We start from the raw sequence: 13,927 nt of genomic DNA on the forward strand, positions 1-13,927 counted from the left end.
CGGCTGACCCGCGTGGATTGACCTGGTAACCTAGTTGACCCGACAACATCTGATTACAACTCGTTGATTATTTTTTTATTTTTTATGAAAACAACATTATTTTAATTTATAAAGAAACTAGGGTTGACTCGGGTGACGCAGTCAAAACCCGTGACCCGAGCCTTGAGCCGAGATGACCACTAGGGCCAGGTTTAAAATACTAGTTTGAAAGCGTGACAACAATTACTTTTTAAAATAGTTTTTACTTAAAAATATATTAAATAATATATTTTTTTATTTTTTTAAAAATTATTTTTAACGCAACACCAATAGTAGATGCCTAGCTATGCAAATTCTAACTAGGGCCCCGTTTGTTTGCTGAAAAATAGTTTAAAAAAAAAAATTATGGAAAAGTGAATTATTTTTTGATGTTTGGTATTGTAATGGAAAATAAGTTGGAAAACACTTTTTAATGTTTGGTTATGTCACGGAAAATAAGCTTGGAAAATAACTTATTAATGTTTTATTTTTTTTAAGTTTATTAAAAAAACGAAGAACAAATCTTACAAATTTAAAAATTGAATAAGAATAAAATTAAAAAATATATATAATTTAATAAATTATCTCAAATAAAATAAATAATAATCAAAATAATAGAGATCAAATATAAAAAATAAAAAATTGAAAGATGAAGAAATTAAAATAATAATAATTAACATTTTATAAATTATTTCAAATAAAATAAGTAACAATCAAAAGAATGAGATCAAATTTGATTGATAAAAAATAATAATAAAAAAAAAAGCAAATAACAATTATAAAAATGAGGAATAAAGTTAATATAAAAATTAAATTATAATGGATGAAATTGAAAAACAAATATTCAAAACAAAATATATATAGTAATTAAAAATTTGGGGACCAAATTTGATGTAACCAGCAAATAATATGATATTTCTAATTTTTTCACAACTTTTAAAAAGTATTTTCCGTCCAAAATAAAAGGAAAATACTTTCCTGAAACCTAAGTCAAATTTTTTTTAATTATAAAATATTTTCTGTTGATCAACTTTTTTAATAATAAGTAAACACAAAAAAAAATTTTTAAAAAAAATTTCTACAAACCACTTTTAAGAAATAACCATGCCCTAATACTGAATGTCCTCTTCTTTTGCTTTTGCTTCTGTTTTTTTTTTTTTTTCTTTTTTGCCTTTCCCTTTCTCTTCCCGCCTATTCCCTTTTGATTTCTGAAAGTGAAAGGCTTCTTCCTTTCTCTCTTATTGCTCAGGAGATGGCAACAACGTACATGCATGTTGTTACTTTTGAGAGAAATAGGGATTTCTTTTCTTTTCTTTCTTGTTTATTTTTTAATAATATAATAATATATAAGCGGGGTGACTAATCTTTATAGAAAGTATTTAAAACGATCGTGTGTGTGTGTTTTGTGTATTGATTGAAAGTGCTATAATGATTTTGTACATGAAAATACTTATCTAAAAAAATTAAATTGATAAAAAAAAATTATAATTTCGAAGAACACCTCCTACCACTCAATAAATTACATGGTTTTTTCAAGTGAACAAGGACGAATCCTGGGATTATTGAAATTCAAAACATGGGAACGCGGGTTTAATGCAGAAACCTTGTTTACCTAATTAAATGAAAATCTAATTTCACACAATAAATATATTACCAAAGCCCAAAATAAGAGCTTTGAATGTTTACCTAATTGAATGAAGAAACGGGGCTAGTGTTTGTCTTTCACCCTTTGATTGAGTACCCACAATCTAATTCGACTTCTGTAATTTAATTATAATATTAAACTATTTTGTTTATATATTACTACTTTACAATGTTTTGTTACACGCATGAATAAGAAATATAAAACTTTTAAACCTCAAATTCTACATGAAATTAAATAAAATTAAGCATCACCTTGTGTTTTTAGAAAACGATGAAATTTGTTTTTTAAAAAATTAAATTTTTTTTATATGTTTGATACTTTGATCTAAAAAATAATTTTTAAAAAAATAAAATAAATATTATTTTAATGCATTTCAATATGAAAAAATTTTTTAAAAAATAACTGAACCACATTCTCAAATAAATCCCTTAAAAAATGATGGTAATAAAAGGGCAAAAAATCCAATCCTATTTTCTCTAATTCTAAATTGACTCATCCCTCAATTAAAAAAAAAAAAAAAAGCTTACCTTTCCAAGCTTACTTATTAAAAAGAAAAGAAAAAAAAAGAAGAAGCAATCTTTAGACTATATATAGATATCTAGCAAAGAGTTAAAATCTGTAATAAAGAAAAATATAATTTATTTTTAAAATTGAAATAAACAAAAAATAAAAGTAATGCCAATCCTAACCCAAAAAAAAGTATTTTATTGGTGAAATATATCATAGAAAAGGTGATGATTCAGTATTTTTCACATGAAATCTTATTTTCTATCTCTATCTGATGGGCCACCTACCGACCATTCAGTTCGATTTTAATGCCCTAAAAAAATTAAAGGGGGGTTTGTTTTGACGGTAGCGTAGAACAAGTAATTTATTCCATTTTTCATAGCTAATTTGGATTTTGTAACCTTATGCTGAATCGCGTGGTATTCGATTTTTTATATTCAGTTTAATATATTAATGTAAAGTATTTTTTAAAAAAACTTATTTAAAAACATATTAAAATTATATATTTTTAACATCATTACATTAAAATAATTTAATAACATAAAAAATAATTTTAAACAAAAAAATAATAAAATTTTATTTAAAAAAAAAAATTTTAAATATAAAAAATAAATGAAACTATTAATAATAAAAAATTTAAATTCAAAATCTTAATTTAATTTATTTGCTATAAAGCTGCCACCACACACCCGCTAGATAAAACAAGAGTAAAATCACACTGTAAACGCCATGTTACTTTGTTTCTTTTTTTTTTTTTTTTACTAATTTGTAAATCTTTTTAAAATTGAAAATTCATCACCACTTGATCCACCATAGAGGAAAAAAATAATTTTTTTTATATTTAGTTTTCTTCCATTCATTTTAAAACCCCCATGGAAAAAAAAAATTAAAGAGCAAATTCAATAATTAAATTCAAATTTAACTTGAATATTTCAAATTAAAACACCATGATAAGTGAAGCTTAGGGGATGAGAAAAGATTATTCCCCATTGTATTAGCATTGAAAATCCTCCTTCATACTTGGTTGGGATGATTATTCCCTGAAAAAAAAAAAAAAAAAAGTTTAAAGAAGATGGATAGTGAAATTCGAATTATTTTCAGACAGGGATTTCTTCTTCTTCTATTTTGATAGCTTCAAATTACTTTTGCTCGACACGTGTGCTGCAAAGGCGCGTGAGTATGGTGCACAGGAGAATAAACATAAAAATATATAAAAAAGGACAACGAGGTAGGAACTGACCGTACGGGGATCGTGTTAAGAATCTTTGTGTTATTTAAAGCCCAAGAAAAAAAAAATCCATTTTTTTTTAATAAAAAAAAGAACCATAAAAAAGCCAACCATAGCTTTACCATTCATCTCTGACTTAATTTAGTTTTTGAAAAAAAAAGCTCAATTCTTTCTATAAATCAACAGTTAGTTATGGTGGTAAATGAACTGTTTAGGAAGGAAAGGGAAGGGAAGATTTCAGTTCGAAATTCATTTAAGACAACAATTATTTCAATAAGACGCAAATAATAAAAATTGCTCCCTAGCCTGATGTTTGGAAAATATATAAAGAAAATAGAGGCTAAAAAATAAGAGTTTTTTTTTTCTAATATGGTAATAATAAAAAAAACAACATGGTGAAAAAATATTTAGAAAAATAATATAATTTAAAAAATCAAAATGACATTTGGGACTTATGAGTCCCAAGTGTTTCTGACAATTCTTTCAAATGGTAAAATGCTCAACGCAATTTATAATAAGAATATAAGAGAATGGAGAGAAAAAAAAAACGATAATAAAAGCACATTAAAACTTTAATTATGATGTTATTAGTATTGTCAAAATTTTTTTGATAAAACGAATTAAATATAATAAAAAAAGTCATGATAGTGAATGAAATAGGCCATACAAATTGTCGAAAAGTAGCTGAATAACCTATATGTTTTATATGTTTTGTTAACCTATTCTAATCATTATTTATAATTTTATTTAGTGTTGTTAGATTCATCTCAACCAGATTTTTTTATGTACTCTGTAACTTTTTTTATTTGTTTTTTCTTTCTCCTAAGTCCTGTCTCTATCTTTATTATAAATTATGTTAGCTATTTTACAATTTCGAAGAGTCACTAGGGATATTTGTGACTCGGAATTCATAGATGTCATCCACTACTACTCTAAATATTTTTTTTATTTGTTATTTTTTTTTAATATTTTTGGTTAGAGTCCAAAAAAACTCAGAAAATAAAAATGCAGTCTTAGAAACAGAGGGTTAAAAGGTAGGTCCCAAAGTCCCAAACAGAGGGCAAAAACAAGGGGCCCACCATTCCTTTCAAACCAGCTCAATTTCTGAGTGTTTAAAAAGCAGCTGCAAAGCACCTCCCACTCATTACTCGCTCTCTCTGACTCACTCACTCACTATTCTTCTACTCTTGACTAATAACAAAACTGCCCGCATGTGAACATGAATACGACTACTGGTGCTGCTACTCTCCCTATCCCTCTCCCTCTCTCTATATATCTATCAAGATTGCCTCTAATAATAAGCCAAACCAACACACAGAGGCCAACCCAGCTGTTCCTTTCCATTTTTCTCCTCTATACATAAAAGCTGCATACAATAAAGTATAGTGTGCTCAGAGAGAGAGAGAGAGAGAGAGAGAGAGAGAGTGAGAAAGCCAAAGAAAAGCTCGTTGTTTTGAAAGTTATCATTTTTTGTTATTCATATGCTCATTACTCATGGCCTTGAAGAAGATACCAATGTCCAATGATAATGCGTCGGTGGTTTTTTTTGGCCTCATTGGTTTGTTCTGTCACTGCCTCTGTGTCTTATGACTCTAAGGCTATCACCATTAATGGCCAAAGAAGGATTCTTATTTCCGGATCCATTCACTACCCGAGAAGTTCCCCCGAGGTATTTTCCCTAATGTGCTTCATTTTCCTACTCTTCCTGAAGCTTTTTCTTCAAATGGGCACCGCTAAACTGTGCTCCTAGTTTGTGTTTTTGAGTTTTAGTTGATTGGACTTTTTTTTGTTGTGTGTGTGGGGGGATATGGCAGATGTGGCCAGATCTTATTCAGAAGGCAAAAGAAGGAGGACTGGATGTTATTCAGACATATGTTTTTTGGAACGGACATGAACCTTCACCTGGAAAAGTAATTATAAAAAATGGAAACTTTTTTTTTTTTTTGGCTTTATATTTAAGTTAATGAAGTAAGTGTGATAATTTCCTAATCTACTTTTTGGCTCTTTTTCAGTATTATTTTGAGGGGAACTATGATCTGGTCAAGTTTGTTAAGCTGGTGAAGGAAGCAGGCCTTTATGTTAATCTCAGGATTGGACCTTATATCTGTGCTGAGTGGAACTTTGGGTAATAACATCAATATCTAAGGTTGAAAGGATGACAATTTCCATAGACAGAAGGGAAAATAATAATAATAATAAAAAAAAACCTGATAGTTTTGAAGTTCTGCAAATTTGAGCAAAATGTTTTTTTTTTTTTTTTTTTTTTAATTTCCAGGGGTTTCCCAGTTTGGCTGAAGTACATTCCAGGCATCAATTTCAGAACGGACAATGGCCCTTTCAAGGCGAGGCACTTTCAATGCTCCCTTTGTTTTTTCTATTTGATTCCTTTTTCTTCATATAATTAATTTTGGATTTTGAATTCTGCAACAATGAAGGCTCAAATGCGAAAATTCACCACAAAGATTGTTAACATGATGAAAGCAGAAAGGTTATTTGAGTCTCAAGGCGGTCCAATAATTTTATCCCAGGTAGTCATATCCCTCCAATCTTATCGGCTCTCTTCATATCCAATATCCTGTTAAGTATCTTCATCACAGTATACACGTCATATAAAATCTTGATTTTGTCTTTCATTCGATAGAATACGGTAGTTAAGTATCTTCATTTCTTTCCCTGTCAATCTCTGTGACAGATTGAGAATGAATATGGACCCATGGAATATGAACTTGGTTCACCTGGTCAAGCTTACACCAAGTGGGCTGCAGAAATGGCTGTAGGTCTCCGTACTGGTGTCCCATGGGTCATGTGCAAGCAAGATGATGCCCCAGATCCTATTGTAAGTGATCTGCTTTTCTTTATTTTACCTTTTAGCAACATCTTTTTACCTCTCTCTAGTCATTTTCCTCGTCCGTTTCTCGATGGTTCCTCACTTCCTTAGTGGGGTTGCCATTTAATTGTGTTTTCCCTTTTTCGTGGTCATGGATGAGATGAATGATTATTCCTCATTGCACATGGCTCAGCTTTGAACTTTCCCAGTCCTATCTGTTTTTCTGTCCTTTTTTTTTTGTTTTGCTTTTTTTGGACTCCCTTGGTCGTTGATTTGAAATGATATATTGATGACCATGTTTCTTGTCAATCATATACACCACCCATATAATTTCCGTATTGAGCGTTTATTGATAAAAGATGTGTTCTTAAATTTGGAATCAAATGCATTCAATTGAACCTTTCATCTATCAGAATTGTATGGCCTTACCATTGAATTATCGTGCTAGGCAATTTATTTTTTCTACTTGTGTGTTCGAGTTTCTCTAAAGCTTTTTATTTGCCTGTTGTCTCGAAAGATTAACACCTGCAATGGTTTCTACTGCGACTACTTTTCTCCAAACAAAGCTTACAAGCCAAAGATGTGGACTGAAGCTTGGACTGGCTGGTAAATTGCTTGTTTCCTCCACCATCAATTTTCATCACCCTCATGAACTACAGGTTCATAAGAATATACATGGCGTTTGCCTGCTGATCACCCTTTTCCATTCTCTCTTATTTTGCATAACAGGTTTACCCAATTTGGTGGCCCAGTTCCTCACCGACCAGCTGAAGACATGGCTTTCTCTGTTGCAAGGTTCATACAGAAGGGGGGGTCATTCATAAATTATTATATGGTAAGTTGTTTGTGGAACATAAGTGAGCTGCTCCCCAAGTGAATTCAACTGAGTTTTATATGCTTTTGTGATTTCAGTATCATGGAGGAACAAATTTTGGCCGAACTGCTGGCGGTCCTTTCATTGCAACAAGCTATGATTATGATGCTCCTCTTGATGAATATGGTGTGCACAAAGCACTATTTGTTTCGAAAGTGGTGTTTCCTTATCCTTGACATTGTTTACCTATCATCTGGTTTAAATTTGTATGAACTTGTTCGTGCGTTCTATGCCTCTTGGAAGTACCAAGAGAAGGTCGCTACAGTAATGAATTTCACCTAAACAGTAAAACCATATTCTCCTATACCATGAAGGTCATATTTTTCTTTCTGGTCAAGTGGTTGGCTGCTGATTCCTGTCTTTTGATGTGTTGTCATGATGATTGGTACATTGAATGCAAAACATCACCCGGACAATGATTTTCTATCAGTTATATTTTGGTTATTCTCAGAGAATGGTCCTAGATGTCATTATCCTCGATGTCTCAAAACAGTGACAACTTCCCAACGGATAGAGTTTTGGATTTATAAATGTCTTATTATTGTTTGTGGTGTGTAAAAATTATGGAGACATGCTTTATTATTGTTTCTTTGATCAGGAAAATGCTGCTATTAAATAAACTTTGAAGGACAATTATAATTATTTCAACAATCTCTTATCATTAACATTACTCAAACCTGTTTTGTTGGTCAAGATCTAACATGCGTTGTTAATATGGTTTCCATCAATCTGAAGTACTGCCACTTGTTTTCTTATGCAGGACTGTTGCGGCAGCCTAAATGGGGCCATTTGAAAGATTTGCATAGAGCAATTAAGCTGTGTGAACCTGCTTTAGTATCTGGAGATGCAACTGTTATACCACTTGGAAATTACCAAGAGGTCAAATTTGCCTTCTGTTTTCTATGAAACATTGCTTTGTTCCAAAGTTGTATTGGAGTTTCTGTAATTTTGTCTTTAATATACAGGCTCACGTGTTCAGTTATAAGGCTGGAGGTTGCGCCGCATTCCTTGCAAATTACCATCAGAGATCATTTGCAAAGGTGTCTTTTAGGAATATGCATTATAACCTACCACCATGGTCCATCAGCATTCTTCCAGATTGCAAGAACACCGTTTACAACACTGCAAGGGTTAGAATTTCTATAAAAAAAATTAATTTTTTTTTGTTTCAGTCTTTTACATCATTTGGATGTTTATTTCATAGACAAGATTGCAACATTTGTAACAAAATTCCCATACAGGTTGGTGCTCAAAGTGCAACGATCAAGATGACTCCTGTTCCTATGCATGGAGGCTTGTCTTGGCAAACGTATAATGAAGAGCCATCCTCAAGTGGTGATAACACATTCACTATGGTTGGGTTGCTGGAGCAGATAAATACAACTAGAGATGTTTCAGACTATTTGTGGTACATGACAGAGTAAGCATTTACTTTATAACTGGCAACAACTTTTGTTTTATATCTTTCCTTTGTGATTCGCTTTAGACACACACACACACAAACAATTTACTCCTGTGATAATTTTCTGGTAGTCTTTATTCTAGTACTTGAAGATTCTTACTCTTCTTTCCATGTTCTCTTGATATTGCCAGTGTTCATATTGACCCCAGCGAAGGCTTTCTGAAGAGTGGCAAATATCCTGTTCTTACTGTTCTATCAGCTGGGCACGCTTTGCATGTTTTCATCAATGGCCAGCTATCCGGTGGGTTTCTGTTCTGTTGATTTTAGGGTATTTCTTGACCATCTAAAAAAAAAAAAAACAACCCCAAAAGATTCCTGATGGTCGGGGAACTGATTTTCATACTGTTTCTTGGAACATATTTTTATATAGAGATATGAAAAGCATAATTGATTATAATGTTTGGTCAAGCTACTTTAATTGAATGGGTCAATGGATAGATTTATAATATCTGGCCATTCCACTTTACACAGAATGGGTCATCATTCAAGTTTTTTGTTTTGATGATCAATATGATAATGATAACAAACCTAAAGTTGATATGTCAATCTTGGTCTTGCTTCAAGCACAAGCTAAAATAACTACTTCAGTCCATCATGATTATTTATAGCATATTGCTCCATGCTTCCTCTCTCTTAGCTTGCATGTTCTTAATCTTGAGCAGGGACCGCCTATGGAAGTTTAGACTTCCCAAAGTTGACATTTAGTCAAGGTGTGAGTTTGAGAGCTGGTGTCAACAAAATTTCCCTTCTGAGCATTGCTGTTGGTCTCCCGGTTCGTTCTCACTCACACACTCGCTGAACACATGGAAATTTGATGCTCAATAAAAAGTGTTCATAGTATTTTGCATTTAACATTACTCATGATCATGTCACTTTTGGGGACAGAATGTTGGCCCCCACTTTGAGACATGGAATGCTGGTATTCTTGGACCCGTGACATTGAATGGTCTCAATGAGGGGAGGAGGGACTTGTCCTGGCAGAAGTGGTCTTACAAGGTTTGTCCTCAAAACATTTTTCCTGTTGCTCATCTTCCTAGCATGCAAAAGATTCATTTGTTTGCATTTTGCTATCAGATTGGTCTTCATGGAGAAGCATTGAGTCTCCATTCAATCAGTGGGAGTTCTTCAGTTGAGTGGGCAGAGGGGTCTCTGGTGGCCCAAAAACAGCCACTCTCATGGTATAAAGTGAGTATTTAAAACCTAATCAAAAGTAAATTGATAAAGAATTCAATTTTCTAAAGAATGTATCACCTGGTGTTGCAGTAAACTATTAATCGTGTTCCTTGTCCTTGAAAAGAAAAGTATATTTTTGTTGGAAGTTGTAACCCAAAAGCATGCGGTCTCTTGCACCACCAAGGCCTGGGCTGAGTTGCAGCTCCCAGAATATACTTATCTGTCTTGAACTAAAAAAATTCAATGATGTAGGACATGTTTATACAGCAACTTACATTATAACATGTTTTTGTGCAATGTAATTATAACTTGACAGGATGTGATTCCTAGGACTGCTGAAAGCAGAACTCAACCAGATCTGCTAGGTCTAGAATTGACTTCTTTCTGTCATGTTTCCAGACTACTTTCAATGCTCCTGCTGGGAATTCCCCTTTGGCTTTAGATATGGGCAGCATGGGCAAAGGCCAAATATGGATAAATGGACAACATGTTGGACGTCACTGGCCTGCATATAAAGCATCTGGAACATGCGGGGAATGTACTTACATTGGAACTTATAATGAAAATAAATGCTCAACTAATTGTGGCGAGGCTTCCCAGAGATGGTAAAAAAAACATAATTCATTTTTTTTTATGGACTCTTGGATGCATTCATGAAACTGACAATTCAATTGTAATTTTCCAGGTATCACGTCCCTCAATCATGGCTAAAACCAACAGGGAACTTGTTGGTTGTGTTTGAAGAATGGGGTGGAGATCCAAATGGGGTTTCTTTGGTTAGGAGAGAAGTAGACAGTGTGTGCACTGATATTTATGAGTGGCAGCCAACTTTGATGAATTATCAGATGCAAGCATCTGGTAAAGTCAATAAGCCGCTGAGGCCTAAAGCCCATTTGTCATGTGGCCCTGGACAGAAAATCAGATCAATCAAGTTTGCCAGCTTTGGGACACCAGAAGGGGTTTGTGGAAGCTACAACCAGGGAAGCTGTCATGCCTTCCACTCTTACGATGCTTTTAACAATGTATGTGGTCTTGCATTTGTTCTTCTATCCTTTTCTATTCTAGGAAATATAATCATTTTACCAGCAACGGCTATGAAAATATGTTTTTTGTTAGGGTGGTAGTTTGTGTTCAAGAGACCTAATTCTCAGCTCCATCCAGAAACTTTTTCTGGAAAGGCTGTTTAGCCTCTTATTTAGATTCACTGATAATCTCTTATACCGAATTAATTAACCCAGAACCTCCCCCTTTCAGTATTTGAAATTCTCCTAACTTGGTTGAATGGCATGTTTAATCATCTTCTCAAGAACATTTAAAGAGACATCTGCTGGTTAACAGCATTTCATGTGCCTTCACAAGCTTATTATTTATTTTCCAATGCTTGATTCCCATCTTTACCTTTTGTTTTTCTCCCACGACATATTTTTCCTGTTTTGCAAATACTGATGCAAGACTTTGTTCTTGCAGCTTTGTGTTGGGCAGAGCTCATGCTCGGTGACCGTAGCACCTGAAATGTTTGGGGGAGATCCTTGCCCAGGTGTCATGAAGAAACTAGCAGCAGAGGCTATTTGCAGCTGATGACCTGCTACAGTTGGAAGTAAATGAAATGAAGAAGATTCTGGATTTGATCGTCTCACCAGTACAACCAAGAGCATGGCAACCATTTGTTTTGGCGCTTCCAGGGTGAAGCAGTACAAATATACAGCACACCATCTGGTCGAAGGCCCATATAGATTGTGGAAATGATTGCAGATAAGCTTTATATACATAGGCTAGCCAGTGTTTGATTTTGGCGAAGGAATGGGTTCAGTAGAAGCACATTGAGATGAGAAATCAAATGTGTCCATGTGCAAATCTGGTAGTTTTAGAGTATGGAAAGCCTCTGGTTTCCCGTGACCTTTTATTTCATGTAAACTTTTCCTGGGAAGCAATTCCTTTGTTGTTTTGTTCTTGTAAGAGTTTCTTGAGGTTGAAGAAATGATAACAAGCTTTCCAAATTACTCTCATCCCATGCCGTAAACTGTGAGCCCTTTAGTTCATTTTATGAATCGTGTAATTTACTTGCATCAGTTGCCTATTATGAGATTATGTAGACTTTATTTCCATGTTTAAGAATCCAACGGCTGCCCCTTTTGGTTTTTGAGACACGGAAACAAAAAGTACGGAAAATAAGACGGCAATATGTGTGTTTGTGGGCGGCGGAGCTGGCTGGGCTGCTTGTTAGCTGCGAAAAGTGATGGCTGTTGCAGCTGGGAAGGTCGCTGCAAGCAGGAATATAATGAAAGAGAGGATGGGTTATAAAAAAAAAACCCGATAAACTGAGAAAACTAAAAAAATTGAATGAAAAAACTGAACAAAGAAAAAAATCAATTAGAATATTTTTTAAAAAAACCGGTTTGGTTTGGTTTGGTTTGGTTTTGGTTTTGTAATGTAGAAACCAGTTAACCTGAATTGGTTTTTTTTTTTTTTTTTAATTTAAAAAAGGTACTATAAATAGAAAATGAAGATTTGCTAACCCTAGATACCACTACCATAGCACTCACCCCCTCTTGCCTCTCCCTCTCCTTAGACTTGGAAAACAGAAACATAGAGATCCAAAATAGTTTGTGTTTCCATCATCACTTAGAAACACAAAGAAACAGGCCCATTCAGGTTGGATTTCAGTAGTCATACAAAAACAATGAGCCAAACAACCCTACTCCTTTGATTTGAAAAAAAAAAAAAAAAGAAGGAAGAAGAAGAAGAAGAAGAAACCATGGCTTTCAGTTATGACCTTTTATCCAGATCCAAACAAGTTTTGCTTTTCTACTCTCTATTCCAAATCATTTACCTCCTTTCCAATCATCCATTCTTTTCTTGACGCTGGATTATGATTCCTCTTTGATGTCCGACATGTTATCGAACAAAGTTAATCAAATTCTAAATCCATTTATTGATTTTTTTTCATTATTTTTTGCTTCAGTGGACAAGAAGAAATGTTAGGGATTTCTTTAGGTCCATGTGATGCCTTTTCTTTTTATATAATTATTTTTCTGATGAAAATGGAATTATATGTTGGTTGGGATTATTTTTATGGGAAATTCCAAATATCATGTGGGTTTCTTTAAGGATATAATTTTGGAATTATTATCAATTTTTATAAAGGAGGTGCCTATTCTTCGTTCGATTATTGGGATTTTGTATTCATTTATAATAACTTTGTGAATTTTGGGTTTATGCAGTTGTATGGAAGTCAAGCCATTTTGAATCAATAATTTGCTTTTCCGGTTTGTTATTATGCAAAAGAGGCGGCCCTCGACGGGTTTAAAGGAGATGGTCACTTAGCAGGAGTCTTGCACACTTAAACAAAACATAAAAAAATATTAGGAAGGCAAAAAAAAGCATATAGTGTCTCTCGGTTTTTTAAAATCAAGAACCAAACTAAACCGGATCGAAACTGGTCAGTTTGACCCGATTTTGATTTTTTTTTAAAAAAACTAGTTTGGTTGTTTTTTATAGATAAAAACCAAACCAAACAAAAAATAATCACTCCTAAAAAGGAGATGAGAAAAGGCAGGATACAAAGTGTAGGATACAGGAAGGGAAGTAAGGAATTGAATGAGGCTAAAAGCGTAGATTAAAGGAATAGTTCAGGAGAAAGCAAAATCGAATAACAATGAAAAAGTTGTTAATAAATAATTACAGGACGGCTAAGAAAAAAATGGATGCAAACAAACCAAAAGTATAAATAAGCAAGATAGTTAAAATTAAAATATAGATTGATGTACACTTAAAAGAAACAAGAACAAACATGTAAATCGATGTCAAGAATAACCAAGAAACAACATACAAGAGAAACAAAATGCACAAAATTTGCTAATATATAAGAAGGAAGACACCTAGATTGAATTGAAAAATGTTGAATTTTCACAAACATTGCATCTGCAATCACAAAGCATAGACTTCACAAACTAAAAAAATTCAAAGCTGAAATCCAATCCTTAGCCCAAGGTAGTCCATCTCAATTGAGAAATAATCCCTTTATCCGAATGTTATTACCTTAAAACCGTACCATAAAGTAGACAATAAGCAAAGCATCCATGGAATCACCATTCTAATATAATATATCTCGTTCATAACATATTGATGGATTGCCTAATAGCTTAAGCTGTTAGGTGAGGTCCCATGATATGATTTATATTATTTTTTAACAC

General features: G+C 33.2%; 1 protein-coding gene across 1 annotated transcript; it reads left to right on the forward strand.

The window, feature by feature from the left end:
* Positions 1-4,583: 4,583 nt before the first annotated feature.
* On the forward strand, positions 4,584-11,740 carry LOC118040888 (beta-galactosidase 1-like). The gene is given in 20 exon segments (XM_035047948.2): positions 4,584-4,939; positions 4,941-5,067; positions 5,213-5,308; positions 5,411-5,523; positions 5,674-5,740; positions 5,834-5,926; positions 6,091-6,234; positions 6,743-6,831; positions 6,955-7,060; positions 7,138-7,225; positions 7,860-7,978; positions 8,065-8,229; positions 8,341-8,519; positions 8,693-8,802; positions 9,224-9,333; positions 9,447-9,557; positions 9,636-9,746; positions 10,134-10,339; positions 10,420-10,756; positions 11,202-11,740. Coding segments are annotated over 20 exon segments (2,529 nt in total). The 5' UTR covers positions 4,584-4,892; the 3' UTR covers positions 11,313-11,740.
* The last annotated feature ends 2,187 nt before the right edge of the window (positions 11,741-13,927 follow it).

The sequence above is a fragment of the Populus alba genome, chromosome 1 (genome assembly GCF_005239225.2).
Source record: "Populus alba chromosome 1, ASM523922v2, whole genome shotgun sequence".
Taxonomy (NCBI): Eukaryota; Viridiplantae; Streptophyta; class Magnoliopsida; order Malpighiales; family Salicaceae; genus Populus; species Populus alba.